Here is a 25,483-nt window from a genome sequence, read left to right as displayed (position 1 = left end):
ACACTTGAATTTCACAATATACTTGGTTCCTGTTCATCCAGGCCATTTTCTCACTGAAATATATTGACTCACTTACAGTAAATAATCTAGCTTCACAACAGTGTTTCACAATGTTTATTCCGAAAAGTCAGCATTGAAATTGCACACTGGTTGCTTTGGAATACAAAAATTACATTTGTGTTGATGGGGTCATCGACAAAATTATGGTCAAAGTGTATTTGATGTTGTTGATGGACCAATCTGAATGCAGGATTCTAAGAAAGTCATGGTAGAATAAAGGTAATCACACAGTTGTGTTTTGTTTGCAGCTGATGATATGGGACTTGGGAAGACGTTGACGATGATCTCCCATATTGTGAAACAGCGGGAGATGCTGGAGTCTGGCACGGATGAGGAGAAGTCAGCCTGGCTGAACAGGGACAAGGAACTGGAGAAGTGTAAGCTACAGTGGTGTGCCATCTTGTTCCCTCTTGACTGTATTCCCCCTAGAGATTCCGGGGACCTCTCGACTGTATTCCCCCTAGAGATTCCGGGGACCTCTCGACTGTATTCACCCTAGAGATTCCGGGAACTTCTCGACTGTATTCCCCCAAAGGATTCCGGGGACCTCTCGACTGTATTCCCCCTAGAGATTCCGGGGACCTCTCGACTGTATTCCCCCTAGAGATTCCGGGGACCTCTCGACTGTATTCCCCCTAGAGATTCCGGGGACCTCTCGACTGTATTCCCCCTAGAGATTCCGGGGACCTCTCGACTGTATTCCCCCTAGAGATTCCGGGGACCTCTCGACTGTATTCCCCCTAGAGATTCCGGGGACCTCTCGACTGTATTCCCCCTAGAGATTCCGGGGACCTCTCGACTGTATTCCCCCTAGAGATTTCGGGGCCCAGGACTCCCTCCATACTTCCTGGAGCTGACAAGCAACAATATATACTACCCAAAAGAAGTTAAAGAACACCCAATTGATTCATATTTCTATTGTTAATATTATAATATGTTATATATAATAGCTGCAGGGGTATATGTCGTGTTATGCATTCCACGTTTTATAAAACCAAACGAGGGACATTATTACCACATTTACCCAGAGTGATACCACAGTAATGATTTTATCTTGCCGACATGTTTTAATATGCTGTTGTTAAAGAATTAAAACAAATTCATAATTGACAGAAGAGGGCTGTTCAATCTAGCGGTGTCAATTGACTTTCATTGGAGTTTTTTGCTTTGTAGCGGAGTAGTATTTTATCAAGATCACATGAACCAATCAGATCTCATCAATCTCAGACATGGACATAAGATATTCTTGAATGCAACGTTAAACCCCATTCCATCTGACCGTTATCTCTTCTAAGTTATGTGTGTCATAATGTTCTATGTCTTCTCAGTGGATGCATCGGTCGTGCCGTCACGGGCAACTCTTGTGGTGTGTCCAGCGTCCCTCATCTATCAATGGCAGAAGGAGATTGAGAAGCGAACACGACCAGGACTTCTGAAAGTTGAAGTCTACCATGGAGCTAACAGGGAGAGAAATATACTCAAGTCAGTTGTAGCCGCCATAGTCCCACTACCGTGTATCACCGTCTATAATCAGACCTGTACCTGTAGAAACCTAAATCATTTTGGACTTTGCCGCCTCTGTGGTCTAGTGGTAGTGCGTCCGCCAAGAGAGCGGAAGGTCAGGTGTTTGATGACTGTCCGTGTCATACCAAAGAGCGGAAGGTCAGGTGTTCGATGACTGTCCGTGTCATACCAGAACATGTTAAAAGAAGGTACTTGTTACTTTCTTGGCCCTCGGCATTATGGGCCTAAAACAAGGACTGGTTGGCTCGGAGTCAGTATGATGTGTCTGAGTGGGGTCTTCATGTTAAACTGCGGCATGGTATCTCAGTGTACTAGGAATATAAAATTGGCCAGTAGTAGTACAGGCAGCCACACGTACATGTGTATGCTTGTATATAAGTGCATTGTCATAAGAGGCAACTAACGGGATCGGGGGTCAGGCTCGCTGACTCGGTTGATGCATGTCATTGTATCCAAATTGCGTGGATCCATGTTCATGATGTCAAATACTGGATTGTCTTGTCCAGACTTGATTATTTACAGACCGCCGTCATATAGCTGGAATATTGGTGAGTGCGGTGTAAAACAACATACCAACCAACCAACTATATAAGTGCAACAATCTTGAACGCAATGTCAAACCCCATTTTACTTCAACTCATTTTGGACTTCACTCTCACATTAAGCTTGTAAAACTGTTCAAGGTGTGGGTAAACACTATGTGCTCTGTGCAGGCTTGCAAAGAATGACGTTGTCCTGACCACCTACAACATCGTCAGCAAGGAAGTGGGCGTCGTCAAAGGGGAGAGTGCAGATGAACCCGTCACAGATGATAAAAAGGTGAACAGGATAAAGAAAGTGATTTATGTATGTGCAGGAGCTCTTTGAGGTAATATTCTGTGTGTATCTGGAATATTTGAGTGGATATATGTATGTGTGAGTTATTTGAGGAGCATTATGTGTGTATAGTTTAAGGGAATTTTTATTAATACAGGGTACTGTGAAAATCTTCTCAAACACAATAGGGCCATTTTCCATGTCATTTTGTTCAAGAATGGATCTAACTGTCTCCATTGTCTAGTGGATAGAGGGTCTTTGATTTTAGTGGATAGAATATTCCATGCTTTCTGATACCTAAAGATGTTAAAAGATGGTACTTGTTGCCTGGGACTCGGCATAAACAGATTAAAACAAGAACTGTTTGGCTTGGAGTCAGTATACTGTGTCTGAGTAGGGTATTGATGTTAAACTGTGGCATGGTATCTTAACATGGTTAGCACTAAGCGTCATGATTCCAGACATGCACAAGCAGCCATACACACATGTATGCCTGTTACTATTTGGGTGAAATAATCTTGAACACGATGTTAAACCCTTTTCTCGTCACCCACCCAGTAACTGATCTTTGTTAAGCATTCAGGATTAATTACAGCTAAGTTGGGGTTGGTCAGGTAGCCTAGTGGTTAAAGCGTTCGCTCATCATGCCGAAGACCCGAGTTCGATTTCCGACATGGGTCCAATGTGTGAAGTCCATTTCTGGTGTCCCTGCTGTGATATTGCTGGAATATTGCTAAAAGCGGCGTAAAATCAAACTCACTCACTACAGCTAAGTTGTATTGAGGATCTGCAGTGTTAAGTACTCATACCTCAACGTGAGTAACTTGCTGTATCAGGATTCAGAGGAAAAGACAGGCCCACAGCCGATGATGTTGAGGATCGGATGGGAGAGAATAATTTTAGACGAGGGTCACAACATCAAGAATCACAAGAGTCTGACAGCCATGTCCGTGTCGAAGCTTCGAGCCAACTTCCGCTGGGCTCTCACTGGAACCCCCATACAGAACGACCTGCTGGATATGTACTCTCTGCTCAGGTGAGAAAAACGACCAAGGCACCGTTCCACAAAGCCAACTTAGGACTAAGGTAAACGAAGTCCCATGCTTTAACAGTGGCTTACTATAGTCGTAGTGCTAAAATAAACTTTGTGCCCTGGCCCAGGATTCATGACTTACAGGCCATCGTGATTCTACCATCCAGTCACGTGATTCCATGAGATTGTAACTGCGAATGCATAGACCACTGCAGATTTTGTGGAATGTTGTTTAACATACACATACTTAGACAAACAAATCGTCATATATCGTGAATGTGGTGAAATTGTTTCATTGTAACCATGGTAACTTGACAGGTTTAACATGTATAGTTTCTGTTACAATGGCTGATTTTAGAACATATTTGATACTCTGTTGTATTATAGCTTTTTTCAGTCTGAAAAGAGATTTCATTGAAACATCTTTTGAGTTTAAATATTATGTAATAATAATCAAAAAATACCCAAAACCATGTTGAATGTGTATTTTCAGATTTCTGAGATGTTCGCCATTCGATGAGTACAAGGTGTGGAAGAAGCATGTGGACACGGGGAAATGTAAGTGTCACTCAATATCTATCTACCACTGGTTTGACTGACTTGATTATGCACAGGCCATTGTTATATGCACAGGCCATTGTTATATGCACAGGCCATTGTCATATGCACAGGCCATTGTCATATGCACAGGCCATTGTTATATGCACAGGCCATTGTTATATGCACAGGTCATTGTCATATTTACAGGCCATTGTTATATGCACAGGCCATTGTTATATGCACAGGCCATTGTCATATGCACAGGCCATTGTTATATGCACCGGCCATTGTCATATGCACAGGCCATTGTTATATTTACAGGCCATTGTTATATGCACAGGTCATTGTCATATTTACAGGCCATTGTTATATGCACAGGCCATTGTTATATGCACCGGCCATTGTCATATGCACAGGCCATTGTTATATTCACAGGCCATTGTTATATGCACAGGCCATTGTCATATTTACAGGCCATTGTTATATGCACAGGCCATATATGCACAGGCCATTGTCATATTTACAGGCCATTGTTATATGCACAGGCCATTGTTATATGTAGAGGCCATTGTTATATGCACAGGCCATTGTTATATGCACAGGCCATTGTTATATGCACAGGCCATTGTCATATTTACAGGCCATTGTTATATGCACAGGCCATTGTCATATTTACAGGCCATTGTTATATGCACAGGCCATTGTTATATGCACAGGCCATTGTTATATACACCGGCCTTTGTCATATGCACAGGCCATTGTTATATTTACAGCCCATTGTTATATGCACAGGTCATTGTCATATTTACAGGCCATTGTTATATGCACAGGCCATTGTCATATTTACAGGCCATTGTTATATGCAGAGGCCATTGTCATATTTACAGGCCATTGTTATATGCACAGGCCATTGTCATATTTACAGGCCATTGTTATATGCACAGGCCATTGTTATATGCACAGGCCATTGTTATATGCACAGGCCATTGTTATATGCACAGGCCATTGTCATATTTACAGGCCATTGTTATATGCACAGGCCATTGTCATATTTACAGGCCATTGTTATATGCACAGGCCATTGTTATATGCACCGGCCATTGTTACATAGCTGGAATACTGCTGACAGCAGTAACAGTAGGTCCTAACTCACATGAACTATGGTCTATCTTAATGAAGAGGTTGGCTTGATTATTCCCCAGCCCAAGGGACGACCAAACTGAACACCATCGTCAGGTCGCTGCTGCTACGACGCACCAAGAACCAGACTGGGAAAGAAGGGAAACCTTTAGTAAGCATCTTTGTCTCCCTTACCTCTCGACAGTCAGCAGTAGAAATCTGTAATGAGTAGGTAAACTGTGTACAGTGGGTATGTAGACTGTCTACTGTAATTATCACCAGTCTAAAGCATGTAAACTCTCAATTTACTTTGAACATTGTTCATCTTTTTCGTCAGGTGAATCTACCAACGAAGTCAGTAGAAACTTCTGAGGTCCAGCTGACACCGGAGGAGAGAAAGATATATGACAAAGTCTTTGCCCAGACAAAGTAAGATGTTTTTAACAAACTAAACAATCGGCTCAACTCTGCCTCATTGTTCCGTTGTATGCATACAATTGAGTTTTTTCTTTTTATTTAACATGTTGATATGATTTTGCAGACTGTTCATATCAAGGGTTTGAAATTCCTTTTATGGTTGAAATCAACATGGCATGGTTGAAATCATCATTGCGTGGTTGAAATCATCATGGCATGGTTGAAATCATAATGGCATGGTTGAAATCAACATGGCATGGTTGAAATCATCATTGCGTGGTTGAAATCATCATGGCATGGTTGAAATCATAATGGCATGGTTGAAATCAACATGGCATGGTTAAAATCATCATGGCATGGTTGAAATAGGTCCCAGGTGCATTCATGGCTCACTTGGAAATCAGTTTTTTGTTCTGAAAGTACCTTGTGATGATGTGATAAGTGTATTTTGGCACCAGTAAACTGGCCAACACATGGAAACACATGAACATATGACCATACTGAATTAAGCGGCTTTGTGAAAAGAATTTAAGATAACCATTTCTTCTATTATATGTTTAAGATTCTCGAACATGGAGTTTAACTGTTATGCTGTGCTTCTTTACATTAAGACTAGACCCATGAAGATCCGGGTTACAATTGGCCTTCTGCAACCCATGCTTGTCGTAAGAGGCAACTAATGGGATCGGGCTCCCTGACTTGGTTGATGCATGTCATCATATCCCAATTGTTTAGATTGATACTCAAGAGGTTGATCACCGGATTGTCTGGTCCGGACTAGATTATTATCAGACTGCTGTCTGATAGCTAGAATGTAGCTGAGTGAGGCATTAAACTACAAACTTGCAAAAAAAACTTAAAGGAAAACAACATAAAGCTCTCTTTTTAAACTTGTTCAAAGAATTGAACATCAAAGCCGCTCTTTTCCAGATCGACTGTGCAGGACTATGTCAAACGTCACGAGGAGAAGGAGATGGGGATAAGTCGAGGTACCTCCGAGTCTTCGTCATCGTCCAACCCCTTCAGGGACAGCAGTTCACAGAGCGGGAGGGGAGGGGCGTGGACCTCCCATGGGGCAGGGTTTGACAACGTCCCTCAGCCACAAGGAAAGAAGGCTGGGGCAAGCGAGTTGTTGGTCCTCCTCCTGCGACTTCGTCAGTGCTGCTGCCATCTCAGCCTCATGAGGGATGTAAGTGCAGGAGTTGTCTCCCTTAACGTTGAACCTAAAGTTGTGATCTTCCTCAGCATTACACCATGGGTTATGATCTCCCTTACTATTGAACCTCTTGTTGTCATCTCCCTTACTATTGAACCTCTTGTTGTCATCTCCCTTACTATTGAACCTCTTGTTGTCATCTCCCTTACTATTGAACCTCTTGTTGTCATCTCCTTTACTATTGAACCTCTTGTCATCTCCCTTACTACTGAACCTCTTGTTGTCATCTCCCTCACTACTGAACCTCTTGTTGTCATCTCCCTTACTATTGAACCTCGTGTTGTCATCTCCCTTACTACTGAACCTCTTGTTGTCATCTCCCTTACTATTGAACCTCTTGTTGTCATCTCCCTCACTACTGAACCTCTTGTTGTCATCTCCCTTACTATTGAACCTCTTGTTGTCATCTCCCTCACTACTGAACCTCTTGTTGTCATCTCCCTTACTTTTGAACCTTGTGTTGTCATCTCCCTTACTATTGAACCTCGTGTTGTCATCTCCCTTACTACTGAACCTCTTCTTGTCATCTCCCTTACTATTGAACCTCTTCTTGTCATCTCCCTTACCATTGAACCTCTTGTCATCTCCCTTACTATTGAACCTCGTGTTGTCATCTCCCTTACTATTGAACCTCGTGTTGTCATCTCCCTCCTTACTGAACCTCTTGTTGTCATCTCCCTTACTATTGAACCTCTTGTTGTCATCTCCCTTACTATTGAACCTCTAGTTGTCATCTCCCTTACCATTGAACCTCTAGTTGTCATCTCCCTTACTACTGAACCTCTTGTTGTCATCTCCCTCACTACTGAACCTCTTGTTGTCATCTCCCTTACTATTGAACCTCGTGTTGTCATCTCCCTCCTTACTGAACCTCTTGTTGTCATCTCCCTTACTATTGAACCTCTTGTTGTCATCTCCCTTACTACTGAACCTTGTGTTGTCATCTCCCTTACCATTGAACCTCTTGTTGTCATCTCCCTTACTACTGAACCTCTTCTTGTCATCTCCCTTACTATTGAACCTCGTGTTGTCATCCCCCTTACTATTGAACCTCGTGTTGTCATCTCCCTTACTATTGAACCTCGTGTTGTCATCTCCCTCCTTACTGAACCTCTTCTTGTCATCTCCCTTACTATTGAACCTCTAGTTGTCATCTCCCTTACCATTGAACCTCTAGTTGTCATCTCCCTTACTACTGAACCTCTTGTTGTCATCTCCCTCACTACTGAACCTCTTGTTGTCATCTCCCTTACTATTGAACCTCGTGTTGTCATCTCCCTCCTTACTGAACCTCTTGTTGTCATCTCCCTTACTATTGAACCTCTTGTTGTCATCTCCCTTACTATTGAACCTCTAGTTGTCATCTCCCTTACCATTGAACCTCTTGTTGTCATCTCCCTTACTACTGAACCTCTTCTTGTCATCTCCCTTACTATTGAACCTCGTGTTGTCATCCCCCTTACTATTGAACCTCGTGTTGTCATCTCCCTTACTACTGAACCTCTTCTTGTCATCTCCCTTACTATTGAACCTCGTGTTGTCATCTCCCTTACTATTGAACCTTGTGTTGTCATCTCCCTTACTATTGAACCTCTTCTTGTCATCTCCCTTACTATTGAACCCCTTGTTGTCATCTCCCTTACCATTGAACCTCTAGTTGTCATCTCCCTTACACTGAACCTCTAGTTGTCATCTCCATTACACTGAACCTCTTGTTGTCATCTACCTCACTACTGAACTTTTGTTGTCATCTCCCTTACTATTGAACCTCTTCTTGTCATCTCCCTTACTATTAAACCTTGTGTTGTCATCTCCCTTACTATTGAACCTCTTCTTGTCATCTCCCTTACTATTGAACCTTTAGTTGTCATCTCCCTTACACTGAACCTCTAGTTGTCATCTCCCTCACTACTGAACCTCTTGTTGTCATCTCCCTTACTATTGAACCTCTTGTTGTCATCTCCCTTACTATTGAACCTCTTCTTGTCATCTCCCTTACTTTTGAACCTCTTGTTGTCATTTCCTTTGTCATTGCACCACAGGTTGTGGTCTTATTTCTACTACACCACAATTTTGAGATGTGTATAACTTAATGATGTATTGATGTGGTTGCTGCAGCACATTGAGCAGGAGACGATGGAGAATGAGGGCATCGAGTTGACGTTGGAGGAGCAGATGAAGGGGATGATGTTGGAGGAGATGTCAGCAGGGGAGGACGGGGCCAAGGCGGGGTCGTCCCCCTTGTTTGAAAAGTCCGCTTCAAGCACGAAGGTATATTGCCCAAACACCAGGGCCCCGTTCCACAAAGCGATCTTAGCACTACGGCGATCATAACTCCCATACTTTAACACAGACTTACGACAACTGTAGCGCTAAGATCGCTTCGTGGAACAGGACCAAGGCCACGACAAATTCTGTGATTCCACCATCACAGACAGATTTACAGAAAATGTAACTTTCTGCAGAATTGCTGAAAAAGTGAGGACATTGCCCTTATTATCAGTCAGTACATTAATTTGAATTATTTTCAAGATTTTCTATTGAATTTTGTTCTTGAATGATGCCAAAACATTTAACATGTGAATCAAACTTACAGAATAATAACCCTGCAATAAAATCAGGATCGGGTGGTCAGGCTTGCTGACTTGGTTGATGCATTTCATCGTATCCCAATTGGCGTGGATCGATGCTCATTATGTCAATCACTGGCTTTTAGGGGTTACTATTGGTCTGGAAATCACTATTGCGATAACTATTGATATTGAATTAAACCTTGGAACTGAAGTTTCCTTTAACTGTGATAACCATAACAAATAAAAAGTAAAGTTTGAGATATGACTGATTTGTTTTTTCTTTACCCTAATGATTTAAGAAAAAGAAACTTCCACATTACCATGTGTAAATTACTACCACTCATGATCAAAAGAAAAACAAATTTGAACAGCATTGCATGTTTTTCATTGATGTGTTAGAAATACAATCGAAACTATCAAAATTCCTAACTGAAATCGATACTATTGATCGGAAACTGATTTAACAATTGATTTATTGACTTTAAGTGCTTACCAATAGCAATATATCAATATTTCTATATATCGTGACACCCCTACTGGAGATTCTTTTCAAGACTTGATTATTTACAGTCCTCTATCATATAGCTGGAGTGCAGCTTAAAACAACAACAGACAACTAAAGCATTCAACCATTACCTATGTTTTAAATTGTATAACAAATGGAAAATAGCATAAAAACAGATTTTGGCCCACTAACCCACCAACTTTATGAGGTGAGCAGTGTTCAGGCTTGTAAAGTCTCAGGTAAAGTTGCATCCCGCATCTTGACAGTTATTGTGTTTTTCTTTCAGTTGAAAGAATTAATGTCGACGCTGCAAACAATTAAGAAAGAAAGCAAACCAAGATCTGTTATAAAGAGGTGAGATACAACCTGATGCTGTGATGGAGGAACACCAACACTCTTTGAACGTCATCACTCTTTGAACATCAGCACTCCAAATGATCCTATCCTGTTCACTCATTGAGAGTTTCCGCTGGCCCAGTGGTGTAAGGCCTTACCATTCACTTGGCACTACTGTGACCCTAGTGACTGCGGGCTGTGGTTTGAATCCCTGATATTCTGGATGATACTTTGATTATTTATGCATCTCTTCGAAAACTGATAAGAAAGTAGGAGGGGTGATTTAGGAGATAAACCTACCGGTACTGTGGTTTGAAATTTCAGGTCGTCTCACTGTTTAATGTAGAACCAAACGCTTTACTTTTAGAATTAACATGGTTTCATGACATTGAAGAATGCTTGATTCTGAATGCTTAAAACAAGGTATCAATTTTTCATTGTTATCTCTAAGTTAAGAATTTTCACAAAGACGTGTGCATATGAATACATCGATAGCCTAAGTATTGATCCATAAAAATATGGCTACTCATAACCTATGAAGACTGGATTTGTTTGATATCGGATCATTTTCAGATTTATTGACATTCTAGACCTTAACCTGACATTAAAGCATTCGGTTTCAAATTAAGTAGAAGAATAGTGTCACATTCACTTGATCAGCTTGGCATCCCTGTATTTTGTGTAGTGTGGTGGTGTCCCAGTGGACGAAGATGCTGGACATCGTCGCCGTGCACCTGCGGAGGGTCAACATCACCTACAACGTGATACAGGGCAGCATCCCCGCCAAGAAGAGGATCGACATGGTGGAAGATTTCAACACAAACCCAAAAGGGGCAGAGGTAAGTGAGAGTAACATGGTGTTAACAAGATTGAACTACAGCTTGAGAAGCGAGATAGACTCCTGCAGAATTTTAGAGACAAGTGTTTCTGGCAGGTGGACTCAATACCGAAATAACAAAACCTGGTGAAGGTTTGATAAAAAACATACAAGTATTTCAATACTGCTCTTTTGGGATTTTCTTTCACAAAAAAAACTTTTGAGGAAAAATATTGTCTAGTCTTGAAAGTCTGTTGACATGTTTGAGCCAGGTGACCTATTGATCCCACAGTTGAATATTTATATGTACACGAAGTCATTGATGTAGGTATTAATGAAAAGTAAAGACCTGGAAAGTCCTGTGTATTTGACAGGAGACTGAGATAAGGAGATCATTGGGTACCATGTCTCCCATCTCGTGACACGGACACACAGCGTTCATCTACAACATGGCAGGATATAGTCTTCTACAATATTGCGTTCCCTTATTTGTTTCCATCAGTATATATATTTCTTTAGCTCGATTCAACTAGTGTCAGAACCGCCTCCATGGTCGAGGGTTAGAGCGTCTGCCCCCGTTCGATCCCGGGCCGCGTCATACTAAAAGACGTTAAAAGATGGTACTTGTTGTGACCCTGTCTGGCGCTCAGCATTAAGGGGCTATAAAACAAGGACTGGTCAGCTCGGAGTCAGTATACTGTGTCTGAGTGGTGTATTCATGTGAAACTGTGGCATGGTATATCACTGTACTAGCACTATAAATCGGCATCAGTCCGGACTAGTACAAGCAGACAAACACACACACATGCATGCATGTCGCTATATTAGTGCAATAATCTTGGACGCGACGTTAAACCCAATTTCTCCTCAACTAGTGTCAGGGATTTATCTAGACCTGCTCAGAAGCTGAGTCTGCTGCAAATGTCATTTAAATATCCCAAATTGGAATTAAGATTTCCCAATTCATGTTCATATACATGTATGTAACTAATGACTAAAAACTTATGTAATGGATTTGTATTTGTAACCTGTACCAGTATTTCACTGATAACAGGACTAATAAAGAGGAAGAGATTTTAATGCTAAGTATTATTGCATTGAATAGGATGTCAAAATTCAATGTTAAAATATCTGTTAATTTAAGAAAATAAGAACTGTAAAAGAATCCCAATTTGAATAAAATAACAATTTTTGTCCCAGTTTGCCTTTTGGGGCCTCTTAGTTTGGAATCCTGGTTAAGTGCCATAGAATACTGAACTAGCATCTGATGTTAAAGTTTAACTGTTATTGTGTTAAAACATTTCCAAGGGAGGTAACTCTCAGTACTGCCTGTTTGCAGGTGATGTTGGTGTCGCTGAAGGCCGGCGGTGTTGGCCTCAACCTCATCGGTGGGAGTCATCTGTTCCTGTTAGATAACCACTGGTAGGGGCAGGAACACATTCTCCACTCTCTCTCACTGCTTCTTTGACCCGTGAAGATTCCGGGGTAGAATAGGTCTTCAGCAACCCATGCTTGCTGTAAAAGGTGACTACGCTTGTTGCAAAAGGCGACTAACAGGATCGGGTGGTCAGGCTCGCTGACATGGTTCATACATGTCATCAATCCCAATTGTGTGGATCGATGCTCATGATATTAATCACTGGATTGTCTGGTCCAGACTCGATTATTTACAGGCCGCCGTCATATAGCTGTAATATTGCTGAGTGCGGCGTTAAACAACAAACCAACCAACCAACCAAATCTTTGCTTCTTTACATGTCTGTAGGACGTAGTACGAGGGTGGCGGTGGTGTAGCCTGGTGGTTAATGGGATTTTGACCACTTGACCAACTTGACATGTACAGGCTGATGACATTTGGCACACTTCACTTAACGTCATCTACAGGACATTGTTCATCCTCAGAAGCCCTGCACTGAGTGAGTGAGTGAGTGAGTAAGTATGCATTTACGCCGCTTTTAGCAATATTCCAGCAATATCACGGCGGGGACACCAGAAATGGGCTTCACACATTGTACCCATGTCGGGAATCTAACCCGGGTCTGAGGAGCGAACGCTTTAACCACTAGGCTTCCCGACCAGCCCCCCTGCACTGAGAGGTGATCTCCTTGTCTGTAACACCACTCTATCGTGAGTGAAGAAAATCAGAAGAGGACAATCTGAATATATTACTTTGGAAAATAGAACGTCATTGAAATATTATGTTTATACTGCAATTGAAATAGTTTTAATGATTCAGACAGACATAATTTTGCATTGCATTTTGATGTTCAATATATCAACACCTGTTGGCAAAGTTTTTCGACTCCTTGGCAAGCCTATTTGTTTTGAACTTTTATTGACTCATGATGATATATTTGATATCAAAAGACACTTGGACGAGATTCTGCATGTCCCAAGCTAAAATTGAGTTGTATTCCTTCATTAGGTAAATGACAATCAACAACAATTAACTCGACCTGTGAAGATCCGGGGTAGAATAGGTCTTCAGAAACCCATGCTTGTCATAAGAGGCGACTTACGGCATCGGGTTGTCAGGCTCGCTGACTTTGTTGATGCATGTCATTATATCCCAATTGCGTTGATCCATGTTAATGATGTCAATCACTGCATTGTCTGGTCCAGACTTGATTATTTTCAGACCGCCATCATATAGCTGAAATATTGCTGAGTTAAACAACAAACAAACAACAACTTGGAGATAATGACCTGTGTTTGACCTATGTTTGACTTATGTTTGACCTATGTTTGACCTGTGTTTGACCTGTGTTTGACCTATGTTTGACCTAATGGCAACCCACTGTTGTACAGGAACCCCGCTCTGGAGGAACAGGCCTGCGACAGAATCTACCGTGTTGGTCAGAAGAGGGATGTTGTTATACACAGGTCAGCCTCCTCCATACACAGACTCTCTCTAAACCAGATATCTAACAATACAAGCTCTATACATAAGTGACCCGTGGTAGAATAGGTCTTCAGCAACCTATACTTCCTGTAAAAGGCGACTGTGCTCTTCGTAAGAGGCGACAAACAGGATCGGGTGGTAAGGCTCGCTGACTTTGTTGATGCATGTCATTATATCCCAGGATCGATGCTCATGTTGTCCGTCACTGGATTGTCTGGTCCAGACTCGATTATTTACAGATCGCCGTCATATAGCAGGAATATTGCTTAGTGCAGCGGTAATTGACCGAAATGGAAAGTGAAGCAAATTGATCTTTTTATGTTTACCAATTACTAACTTGATCTCATTACGTCAGACCAGTTTAATGATTACTTGCCTTACAGACCTGCCTGTCATTTATTACCCAACCCTCTTTTCTCCTGCCAACTCACCCACTAAATATTTAATGTTAAAACTGAATAAATGTGACAAAACCCTTTCTGTATTCAATAGAAATCTCTTCAAAAAGCAGATTCGATGTTTATGAATCACTATCCAATAGTAACACAAGTAAGTCAGTTGCTTTGGCCCGAAGTAGAAAGGAGAGATGTCATCTCCCTTAGAGAGATGTGTCACTGTTGTTTGCACTGCCTGACCACAAGGATCTCTGTCCAGGTTCCTGTGTAAGGACACGATAGAGGAGAAGATCCTGGAGCTGCAGAAGAGGAAGCTCTCTCTCGCCAAGAATGTTCTTTCAGGGTAGGCCCACATTCTTCCTGCTCATTGTATTTGACAATATGTCTGTTATTCCCCGTGTCTGTGTTGGTAGGGGGCATGTTCCCGAGGCAAGGGAGTTCACTGACTATAAAAGTCTGGTTTCCACCCTCGAACTAGGCTGGAAATGTCGAGTCATATTTTGGCTGGACTAACGAGTCTGTGCATAGTCAAATCAAAATTGCGTAATGTTATCAACATCTGGTTCATAAACTGATGTACAGATTTCAGTTGTTGGCAGGATTTGCAAAGCATGTGTACTGTCATGTTTTTAATCAAGGTTCTCACGTGTACTTCAAAAAGCAAGACCTGTTTTATTACAATATAGATCTTGATTATCGATCAGATCGTCTTCACTGGGCACTGCCATTATGTTTGAAGCAAATTTAAGTGAAATGAGAGGTGGAATCTGATTGGTCAATAAGAGGAACATAGAAGGGACATAGCCACGGATTGCTCTAAGATCGAGCCTAGTTCGTCAAGGGTGGAAACTGGACTTTTTCAGACAGTTAACTCCCTTGCCTTGGGAAGGTATTATTGGGCGGTAGCCAAGTGGTCAGACCATTGGTTTGTCATGATGAAAACTGGGGTTCAATTCTCCACATGGGATCAGAGTGTGAACGTTGGTGTCCCCTGTGATATGGCTTGAAGATTGCTGAGACAGTATAAAACCCTTCGCACTGCACTGTTATCCTTGACATCCTGATAGTGTCTCCTCGTGAAGATCCGGCTTCAACCTCGTCTTCAGCAACCAATGCATGCTTGTCACTGACATGGTTGATGCATGTAATCATATCCCAATTGTGTAGATTGATGCTCAATCACTGTATTGTCTGGTCCAGATTCATTTTTTTAAAGACTGATGTTTTTTCTCTCACATATGTAGAATGTATGAAGTCCATGTCAGGTGCCATTATATTGCTGGAATATTGTGGAGTAAAAACTCACTCACTCACTCACTCACTCACTCACTCACTCACTCACTCACTCACTATTAGTATATGTGAATGTTGTATATGGGGCAATATTGGTTCTGTACAAATATATATTATATTTTCTCTTTCCAGATCTGGTGCTAGCAGCCAGAAGCTGACGCTAGCCGATCTACGACAGATGTTTAATGTTTAACCATACTATGTAGATAGTATATAGGAACTTGTCATCCAATACTGGAATCTTGCTAAAAGACTCATTTACTTGCTCTGGCAGAAAGGCACAAAGGCCACTGTTAAGTAGTAGACAGGAAGAGTTGTGTTTGAAAAGAAGGAATGAGAAGCACAGAGGTTAAGAGCACATGTCCAGGGTGAAGTCGCTTTTCATTGTGAACTTGTCTTTGATTTCTGTTGGGCTAAAAAATATAATAGTCTTGGTTCTCAGGCACCACCCACATCATCATGAAGTCTGCCGCACGTTTTGTTTTCATTTCCATTTTCAATAAAAATATAAAATCCTAATACTAAAAAAAAATGTTATCACATATAGTGAGCAGTTACTTCCCTTTATATGTGCAATGCTTTACTGCACATCTCGTGTTATGGCCATGGTGGCAATAGGGGTTTGTATGCTTGTTTATGTAGGGAGGCCCTTTCTCAGGTTGATGGTACACAACTGTTTATTTGGTTACATACTAGTTTGAACAAGCCAAAAAAAACCGTGCCCGCCCACATTATATTTTCTAAGGTCATTGCCTGAGAACCAATTCATTTATTTGTTTAATACCTTCAAAAAACATCATCTACTCTTCTGTGTTTCCAGAAAGGGATCTTACTGTTAAATCTATCATATGTGGGAGTTACGACCATCTGACTGGGAAGAGGCTTTGTGGAACATGCTCATGTCCTATTTGTTTTGGTGGTATCTTAGGTAGCGTGCGCTACCTTAATTTGAATATTTGTGGTATTTATTTTTCTGTTGAATGATATTTGCAAGTGCTACCGTTTAGTGCTATGTCCTGCAGGTCAATATGATACATCTGTAACATTGCTGACTGCAGGTCAGTGTGACCCAGATGTAACATTGCTGACTGCAGGTCAGTGTGACCCAGCTGTAACATTGCTGACTGCAGGTCAGTGTGACCCAGATGTAACATTGCTGCTTGCAGGTCAGTGTGACCCAGCTGTAACATTGCTGACTGCAGGTCAGTATGACCCAGCTGTAACATTGCTGACTGCAAGTCAGTGTAACCAAGTTGTAACATTGCTGACTGCAGGTCAGTGTGACCCAGATGTAACATTGCTGACTGCAGGTCAGTGTGACCCAGCTGTAACATTGCTGACTGCAGGTCAGTGTGACCCAGATGTAACATTGCTGACTGCAGGTCAGTGTGACCCAGCTGTAACATTGCTGCCTGCAGGTCAGTGTGACCCAGATGTAACATTGCTGCCTGCAGGTCAGTGTGACCCAGCTGTAACATTGCTGCCTGCAGGTCAGTGTGATATACAGTGATATATAGTGTAACAGCTGTAACACTCTTGATACATTGTTACATTTACCTCCTCACCCTGGAAATATCCAGAAACTGAAGTGCAAGACTTTATGTTCCAGTCAGCTGGACTTGACTCTACTTCATTTTAATGGCATACTTTTGTTATCCTATTTATTCTCTATGTATAGATAAATATTTCAAACATGCATTATGGTTTGTTGTGCATTTTACAAGAGGTATCCAAGGGATTTGCATCCAACTGATGTTTGTGGCCCAGTTAGTTTGGCCACTGAAACCTCCCTGAAGTTTGTTTGTTTTATGCCGCACTCTGCAATATTCCAGCTATATGACGGTGGTCTGTAAATAATCAGTTCTGGACCAGACAATCCAGTGATTGACATCATGAGCTTCAATCTACGCAACTAGGATACGATGACATGGATCAACCAAGTCAGCGAGTCTGACCACCCGATCTTGTTAGTCGCCTCTTATGACAAGCATGGGTTGCTGAAGACCAATTCAAACCCGGAATCTCCACAGGCGCCAGAAACAGGTTGTCATGGGTTTTTTATGTTTAGAGCATACATAAGACATATGAATAGCATATTAAATATAGGCAACTCTCAAGCACCTCCTCCAAGGGGATTCTAGGTAAGAAATGGTCCCCAGTCGAGGCGACTTAATAGATCGGTTGGTCCGACTTCGTGACTCAGTTGAATGTGTGTCATTGAGCTGGAAGGCACGATTTTTGCTCACAATATTTATCACTGGATTGATTGGTCCTGACTCGATTATTTACACGTCATTGTCATGGAACTGGAATATTGCTGAGTGTGTGTTAGACAACACACAACTCTGATGTTGAAAATAGAAATTTAATGAATTCAGTGTCTGTAAGAAAACTTCAACCTGTTTATGGTTCTTGATTTGTCAGCACCATGTTGTGTGTTTCACCAAAGGTTCACCAACAATCATTTTAATCAATCTCATGTCAATAGGTCTGTGAGGTGAAATGGGTTTGTGTTTAAGATATTTTCACTCAGATTCCGACGTTCGTGTGTACCAGCTTTTACCTGTCTGGTCCAATGCTGGTTTTATAGTGCTAGCCCACTGAGATACCATGAGGTGAAATGTGGTTTAACGTTGTGTCCAAGATTATTGCACTAATATAGGGACGTGCATGCACGTGTGTGTGTGTGTTTGTGTGGCTGCTTGTACTAGTCCCGACTGATGCCGATTTAAAGTACTAGCACACTGAGATACCATGCCGCAGTTTAACATGGATACTTCACTCAGACATAGTATACTGACTCCCAGCCAACCAGTCCTTTTATCTCGTTAGTGCCGAGTGCCAGGCAGGGTAACAACAAGTACCACCTTTTAACGTCTTCTGGTATGACACAACCAGGGGATTGAACCACTGACCTTCCACTCTCTGGGTGATGCTCTATCAACAAGACCACAATTAGGTCTGTAAACCAAGGACGAGGATAAGTTCCAGTACGACTTCTGAGCCTCACATAGAAGGAATTGCTTAATTGTGAAATCTTTTCTTGTTGACATTACATGATGTCACTGAGGTTTATTCTCAAAAACCTGCGTCAGTGGAGCACAATGTTTTGCTGTGACAAGTCATTGAAAAAATGAAACAGTTAGTTGACCTTCGGTATAGGGACAAACTGGAGGAAGGTGCAGTGAGCAAGTACTTCCAGAAAAGACCCGTAAAGATCCGGGGTAGAATAGGTCTTCAGCAACCCATTGTTGTTTAAAAGGCGTCTATGCTTGTCGCAAGAGGCGACTAACGGCATTGGAAGGTCAGGCTCGGTGACTTGGTTGAAGCATGTCATCGATCCCACTTGCGTGGATCGATGCTGATAATATCAATCTCTGGATTTTGTGGTCCATATTCAATTATTTACAGACTGCCTTCATATAGCTGGAATATTGTTGAGTGCAGCGTTAAACAACAAATCAAACAACTAACTAGTTCCAGAAAAAAGGGCTTAAGGCCACAAGCCATCAATGAGTACAACACAAGGGAAGGATGCCTTTTCCTGTGTTGCTGTATTGGGCAGCAGAGTTGAACTTTGGAAGGGAACGCTTTGAAGACGACCTCCATCCTGGAAGGCCTGTCACTTCATCAATACCAGAAATGATTCAGAGAATCCATGATAAAATGACGACTGAATGACTTCGTATCATATTCTAATTCAGAAGGCATTTCCCTTGTGAGAGAACATTTCATTATCACAGAAACTTCGGCAATGAAGAAAGTATCTGCTCATTTGGTCCCAAAGCTTCTGACATTTGATGAAAAAAATGCACTATGCACAATATGTCTGTTAATAATCTAGGTGTGTCTGAAGCTGAGCCAGAAAGGTTCTTGCAGTGGTTTGTGACTATGGATGAAACCTGGGTTCATTTCTTCCAAAGTCCAAACCAACAATTTTCAACAACTTGATCACTTCACATTCCTTCTTTGTGAGGCTTAGAACATTGCCCTTGTAGCATATATGGAGTGGGTGTGTTGGGGAATCCAGGTGGTCCCGGATCCGCCCTTGATGCAACTTACTGAGCTCTGTGACCAGCGAATCAAACATGTTCACTCAGCCTTTGTAGTGAATGGTTTAAGAATGAACTCATATGACATGTTTAACTTTCTTTATTCAAGTAACTGGTTTCAATATTAACTAAACAAACGATGTACTGTTAGATACTGTGTGGCAAACACCGTTCAGTCAGGATTAACAAATAACCTTAGTTATGAGGCTGTCGAAAAATAAACCAAACAAAAAAGTCAGGATCAAACAGTCTTAAGAAACCGTTTTGGCTTTTAACCATTTGCCGTTTTGACTTTTGACATTGGGCAGTTTTGACAGTTTTATACCTTGGCCGTTTTGACTTGCTCTAATATGCACGACTATTTCAAGCAGTCACATCCTCGTTCAACTGTCATGCATGCTCAGCAATCTTTGTCAGCTGTTGCCCATGTTACAGACATACTGCTACTGTTTCCGTCCACACGTTCAAGAAGATCCAGGTAAGAATTGGTCAACCCATGATTGTCGCAAGAGACGACTACGCTTGTCGTAAGAGGCAACTAACGGTATCGGGCGGCCAGGCTCACTGACTTGGTTGATGCATGTCATCGTATCCCAGTTGCGCGGATCGATGCTCATGATATCAATCAAGGATTGTGTGGTCCAGACTCGACTATTTACAGACCGCCGTCATATAGCTGGAATATTGCTGAGTGCGGCGTTAAACAACAAACAAATAAACAAACAATGAAAAAAACGTGCAAGAAGCCGCTACGACAGCGTGTTCGTCGGTGCAGCAATGGCGTACGGTAAACCACGGACCCTAATCCTATTCATGTGACGTAAGACGCTGCAGTGATTGTGATACAGAATCAAAACATAACAAGGGTTAGACACTCGATAATTCAACTTATGCATATACAGGTGCAATATTATATTTTCCATACCAAAATCGTCCCATTTATATTTGAGAGCTCTTTTCGTCTCGGCTGGTAGCTCCCTGTCTGGGATGAAAATATAGCTGTCATGTGTCCCTCGATATCTGCCGTTATCACAGGATTCCTTCCTCATGACGCAGCGTTTCTCCTTCCGCCCGTGTCTCGAGGGGGAGTAAAACAAACGCTTGTCCCTCATGACGTCATAGTCTAGCTTCTCGAACCCCTCTGCTGGGTAAATATCCCCGTTTGTGATCATCACAAGTTTGTCTTTGAAATGTTGGTGCACAAACTCAAATATACCCACGTAAACCTTAGCATTTGGTATTCTGTCGAATTTCAACTTCGGCTGTGTTCCAAGTCTTGATTGGATGTATTCTGGCATACCGTCTTGGTCGTAAAATATGTGTACCTCGAACACACACGGGTGTCGAAGGGTGTGAATCAAACTCTCCACGTAATCGGCCATCCGTGATTCAACCCTCTCGGGTGTCGGGTCTCGGAAATGTGTCTTGTCGTACTTGGGGTCTGTCATCAGAGGGAATGTTGTGAACACTATCAGGTGACTCTTGTTGTACGGCTTGTCCACACCTCGGGTTGACCATGTAATGGTGAGTGTCGAGATATGTTTGATGACATATAACACGTAGGTTATAACCAATAACCCGAATGCGACTCGGAAGTATTTGAAAGTCGACATCTTGTATAAGCAATGTTATAACTCCTCACAGACGAAGGCGCTGTTATTGGGTTCGAATCCCACATTCAAACCTTTTTTTAATCCCCGGCGTGTCACCTACATCAGACTGAAAGAATATATATACAAAATCTTAATATGGAAAAAATCCCAAGTATATATTATTCTCGTTAGTGTGTCGAATATGTTAAACCTTATGAAATTTGCAGCTTTTTGAAAACATTAAAATTATGTTAATTGCTGCAGTTTGTTGATTGTTTAGGTAATGTAAGAAATATATTTATATTTTAATACAACAAAGTACAAACAGGTACATACCTGTTCTGCCCGCCGTGATATTGCTGGGATATTGCTAAAAGCGGCGTAAACACTAACTCACTCACTGTACCTGTTTTCCTTGGTTTACCCAGGCGGTAGACGCTGACGAGCTGCGCCCCTCTCCCCAACTGACACACTGTCATATAACTGAATATTGTTCAAAGAGGCGTAAAAACTCACGACCTCATTTTGTTTGTGACCGTGGAAGTGTTGTCCGATGTCCAGCTGGGGGAACTAGAAGGAATTACACACGTCCAGGGACACATACACCCAGCCGTCATCACCTCTTCACAACTTCGTCGTCGTCGTGAGGCAAGTGTTGAATGTGATGCTGTGTACTTCTTTCGAATACACTCCTTTAGTCTCCTCTTCCTAGTTTTGCTCTAAGGCTGTACTGAAAAAATACATGTACATGGATGTGTAGTAATTCTATCCTAATAGACCAAACGTATGCTTGTACTGCATCTCCGTTTTAAGTCTGACGCATGTTTAACTTCTATCACTCGGAAACCAATAAAACTGATATTACTTTTGACATGAACATGCATTCTACGTTGAGAGTATGTATCCATGGCAACACGCATCTCTAAAGAGAACGTGATTCGGACCAATTGGCAGTCCTGGGAAGTTTAAAAAACGATTATCCAGTGCGTTACATTTCCATCATGGTCAATACCCTGGTCCCTCTCATCACCATAGCCTCGTTTCGAAAGTGACCTTGCCTCCCTGGTATTTGGTGAAATTGTAGTTAACACACAGTTTCAAACAAAGATGGCTTTGAGGGAGTGAGTGAGTTGTTTTACGCCGCTTTTAGCAATATTCAAGCAATATTACGGCGGGGGACACCACAAATGGGCTTCACACATTGTACCCATGTAGGGAATAGAACCCGAGTCTTCGGCGTGACGAGCGAACGCTTTAACCACTAGGCTACCCGACCGCCCCCACAACTCAGTGAAACCCCGTTCTTCCGACACCCGTGGGGACCCCTGGTTAGAATTGGTGCGGCGCTAACCAACAAACTCAAACAACCTTAACCTGAAAACTCCACCATCTGGGCGACAACTGCCGGGATATTCAAAAGGGCAGGACGCTGTACTACTACTACTACTACTACTACTTCTACTACTACTACGACAGTGCTCAGGAAGCAGTAAGGTCCATAACCCAAAATAGAAACTAGTTGTAACCATGCTGGTAAATAAACGTTAGGTCTAGTTAGCTCACCTTGCACTCCTCCAACTGAGTTTCCCTGGTAATTGTAAGAAAGTACCCAGGAATTATTGTCGAAACAAAATCTTAGGCTATGAATTGCGAGCTTTGGTGATTTCGTTACACCGTTTAGAGCTGTAACGGCCTCTAATCTGAACTACCGTTTTATCGCTTCTATATATAGACGCATTTTCCTATAGACGTCCCATACTTTTACAAAGCCGACGTTATTGTACTAGCCAGTCGCACTGTACAGCGTTGTGAGGCTAGGATATTGTAACGTGTTTACATAGGTTTGCTGAACAAAGCCCTTCTTTCAGTGTTCCAGGGGTAACAGCCACCGCTGTTATGTTCTGGTAGGAAGGCTCTTTATGTTGTCGCCCATACTTTTGTATTGACTGAAATGACCTTTCCTTTTAGGCATAGACCTCACCACTTAATAGAATCACGAAATATCGCGATGATTATTTAAAAGAACATAGCTGCATGTGATCTAATTCTTATAAAAGTTGTATGCAATTCCTGCGACAAGAATTATTACTTGGGTGAACTACTCAAACAACACACGCCAGGCAGATCTACGCGATTTGCAGAACACCTGCTGTATCAACCAAAGGTCAAGACTCAAGGCAATGGTCATTGGATATTTGCCTTTTCTGCAACATCTGATTAAAACAATCTTCCGCTTGACCTCGGCACCTTTGCATCTTCACTTCTTTCAGGGCCAATCTGAAAACGCACATGTTTAAGTAGGCCTATCTTGTCTGAACTGTTTTATGTGGCCGCTGCTTTGAGCATGCAATTATAGATTGGAGTAATACGTTATATAATATGTACTATGAGCCCCTGATATAACTGGAATACTGTGCAATGCGGCGTTAAACCCAACTCATTCACTCACCCATTCTGGGTAGAAGCGATGTACACCTTTTAGTCAGGTGAACGTGTACAAGGCATCAAGATGACATCTTCCCGAGGCAAGAGAGTTAACTGACCATAAAAGTCCAGTTTCCACCCTTGCCGAACTAGGCTGGAATTCCTGGGCTTGACCGTAACGCCACCAGTGGCTATTACGAGTTATGTCCCTTCTATGCCCCTCCTATGGACCAATCAGATTCCACCTCTCGTATCACTTGCATTTGCTCCAAACAAAATGGCGGCGCCCAGTCAAGACGATCTGCTCGATAATCAAGATCTATATTGTGATAAAACGAGTGTTACATCGCGAAGTGCATCAAATCACTTGAGCACCATGATTAAAAACATGAAAAGATTTGGAAAATATCTGTTGACGCCGAGTTGGCGGTGCACATGCTTTGCAAATCCTGCAATCAACCGAACTCTGCATAACAGTTTACGAACCGGATTTCGATTTCATTGTGCGAATTTGATTGGACTATACAAAGACTCGTTGGTCAAGCCAAAGTCTAACTCCATAATACCAGCCTAGCTCGGCAAGGGTGGAAACTGGACTTTCATAGTCAGTTAACTCCCTTGTATCGGAAAGGTGCAAGAAGAATGAGCTGAAAAAAAGTTATGTTCGTACAAAAAAGTATCTGTGAATACTACATACACCTTTGAAACGTTTAAAGGTTGTGAAGGTGCTATCATTGTATAGTACCCGTGACGATCCGGGTTAGAACTGATTTCCAGCAACCCATGCTTGTCAAAAGAGGCGTGTAATTAAAACGATCAGGGGAGGTAACTCTCCGAGTATTCGCGTAATAAATCACTACTAGAGGAGGTAATCGTATTCAAGTTACCGGGTAACCGTTTCTGCCCTACAATGGTACACAATATATCGTATAAAAATATAAGTATTTTCTTAAAAAGACCACAATATATAAAGTAAGGCATTATATATATATATATATATATATATATATATATATATATATATATATACACATGGTATGTTTTAAGAGGAACGGTTTTAGATCCATTCCTAAGTATATTGGTAGATTTACGTAAATTATTGTTACTGGAATGTCAATACCATGACCCGGCCCTGGTTGAGTCACCAGAACTGCAGTTGGATCTATTGGCTCCATTAGCTGTCGTAGAAGCAGAAACGAAGACCAAAGTAACGCTAGTTCTGAAAGATGGTCAGCTGCTTTAATGTATCTTAACACAAAAACATCAATCCGAAAACAAATCCTATCATAACGAAAATAAAAAATTCTCACAAGGTATTATGCACTTACGTGTCTGAAAGAGTGAGTGAGTGAGTGGGATTTAATGTCGCTTTTAACAGTATTCCAGTTATATCACGGCGAATCAGCTTCATGTGGGAGGAAAGCCCCAGGTCTCAGACGTTTACCGCTTTGGTGAAACCTACGAGCACGGGTATGGAGCTGACAAACCTAGAAACATAATCGGGCCGAACCGGGATTCGAGTCCAAAATCATAGGTTTCTGGAATGCTCAAGGGACGCAACTCTACACAGCCAATTGCGGCGCCTTAGACGACCTGGGCTGCCCTGGGCTCTCTCTCCCCACCTCTCTCTCTCTTCTCTCGCTGTGTGTCTGTCTCTTTACGTACGTAGTTAATACAGTACCTCGGTATCATTAGCAAATTGGTTATTCCCGAGCTCTAACTTGTTCAAAGTTAGACAATTCTGTCTCCCCAACACAACTAATCAGTAATATGTTCAGTGTATTGCAGACGAGGGCTTCCTGCTGACTCAAGCAAACAGATGACGTCGTTCCGCTCGTACTCTACTCTTGGTCGACTTTCAAGGTTAAC

General features: G+C 42.0%; 2 protein-coding genes across 2 annotated transcripts in view; one reads left to right on the top strand and one right to left on the bottom strand.

Moving 5' to 3' along the window:
- LOC139453040 (transcription termination factor 2-like) overlaps window positions 1–17,020 on the top strand; it is a 29,807-nt gene extending 12,787 nt beyond the window's left edge. Inside the window, exons 11-25 of the mRNA XM_071234664.1 lie at window positions 309–437; window positions 1,389–1,542; window positions 2,298–2,403; window positions 3,237–3,436; window positions 3,927–3,991; window positions 5,176–5,264; window positions 5,430–5,521; window positions 6,440–6,698; window positions 8,844–8,996; window positions 10,090–10,157; window positions 10,825–10,978; window positions 12,296–12,378; window positions 13,765–13,839; window positions 14,513–14,596; window positions 15,679–17,020. Coding sequence (XP_071090765.1) covers window positions 309–437; window positions 1,389–1,542; window positions 2,298–2,403; window positions 3,237–3,436; window positions 3,927–3,991; window positions 5,176–5,264; window positions 5,430–5,521; window positions 6,440–6,698; window positions 8,844–8,996; window positions 10,090–10,157; window positions 10,825–10,978; window positions 12,296–12,378; window positions 13,765–13,839; window positions 14,513–14,596; window positions 15,679–15,739 — 1,772 coding nt within the window. The 3' untranslated portion in view covers window positions 15,740–17,020. The remainder of the gene's footprint in view (window positions 1–308; window positions 438–1,388; window positions 1,543–2,297; window positions 2,404–3,236; window positions 3,437–3,926; window positions 3,992–5,175; window positions 5,265–5,429; window positions 5,522–6,439; window positions 6,699–8,843; window positions 8,997–10,089; window positions 10,158–10,824; window positions 10,979–12,295; window positions 12,379–13,764; window positions 13,840–14,512; window positions 14,597–15,678) is intronic.
- Window positions 17,021–20,289: 3,269 nt separating this feature from the next.
- LOC139452750 (uncharacterized) lies at window positions 20,290–21,885 on the bottom strand. Its single transcript, XM_071234343.1, has 2 exons — window positions 21,597–21,885; window positions 20,290–21,317 (listed from the first exon to the last, which is right to left on the bottom strand). Exon 2 carries the CDS (start codon window positions 21,209–21,211, stop codon window positions 20,348–20,350), a length of 864 nt encoding a protein of 287 aa, XP_071090444.1. The 5' UTR covers window positions 21,212–21,317; window positions 21,597–21,885; the 3' UTR covers window positions 20,290–20,347.
- Between the last annotated feature and the right edge of the window lie 3,598 nt (window positions 21,886–25,483).

This window comes from Haliotis cracherodii, unplaced genomic scaffold (genome assembly GCF_022045235.1).
Source record: "Haliotis cracherodii isolate W230 unplaced genomic scaffold, xgHalCrac1.p SCAF_9, whole genome shotgun sequence".
Taxonomy (NCBI): domain Eukaryota; kingdom Metazoa; phylum Mollusca; class Gastropoda; order Lepetellida; family Haliotidae; genus Haliotis; species Haliotis cracherodii.
The sequence above is the reverse complement of the archived record's forward strand: the minus strand, read 5'-3'. Positions and strand labels throughout refer to the sequence as shown.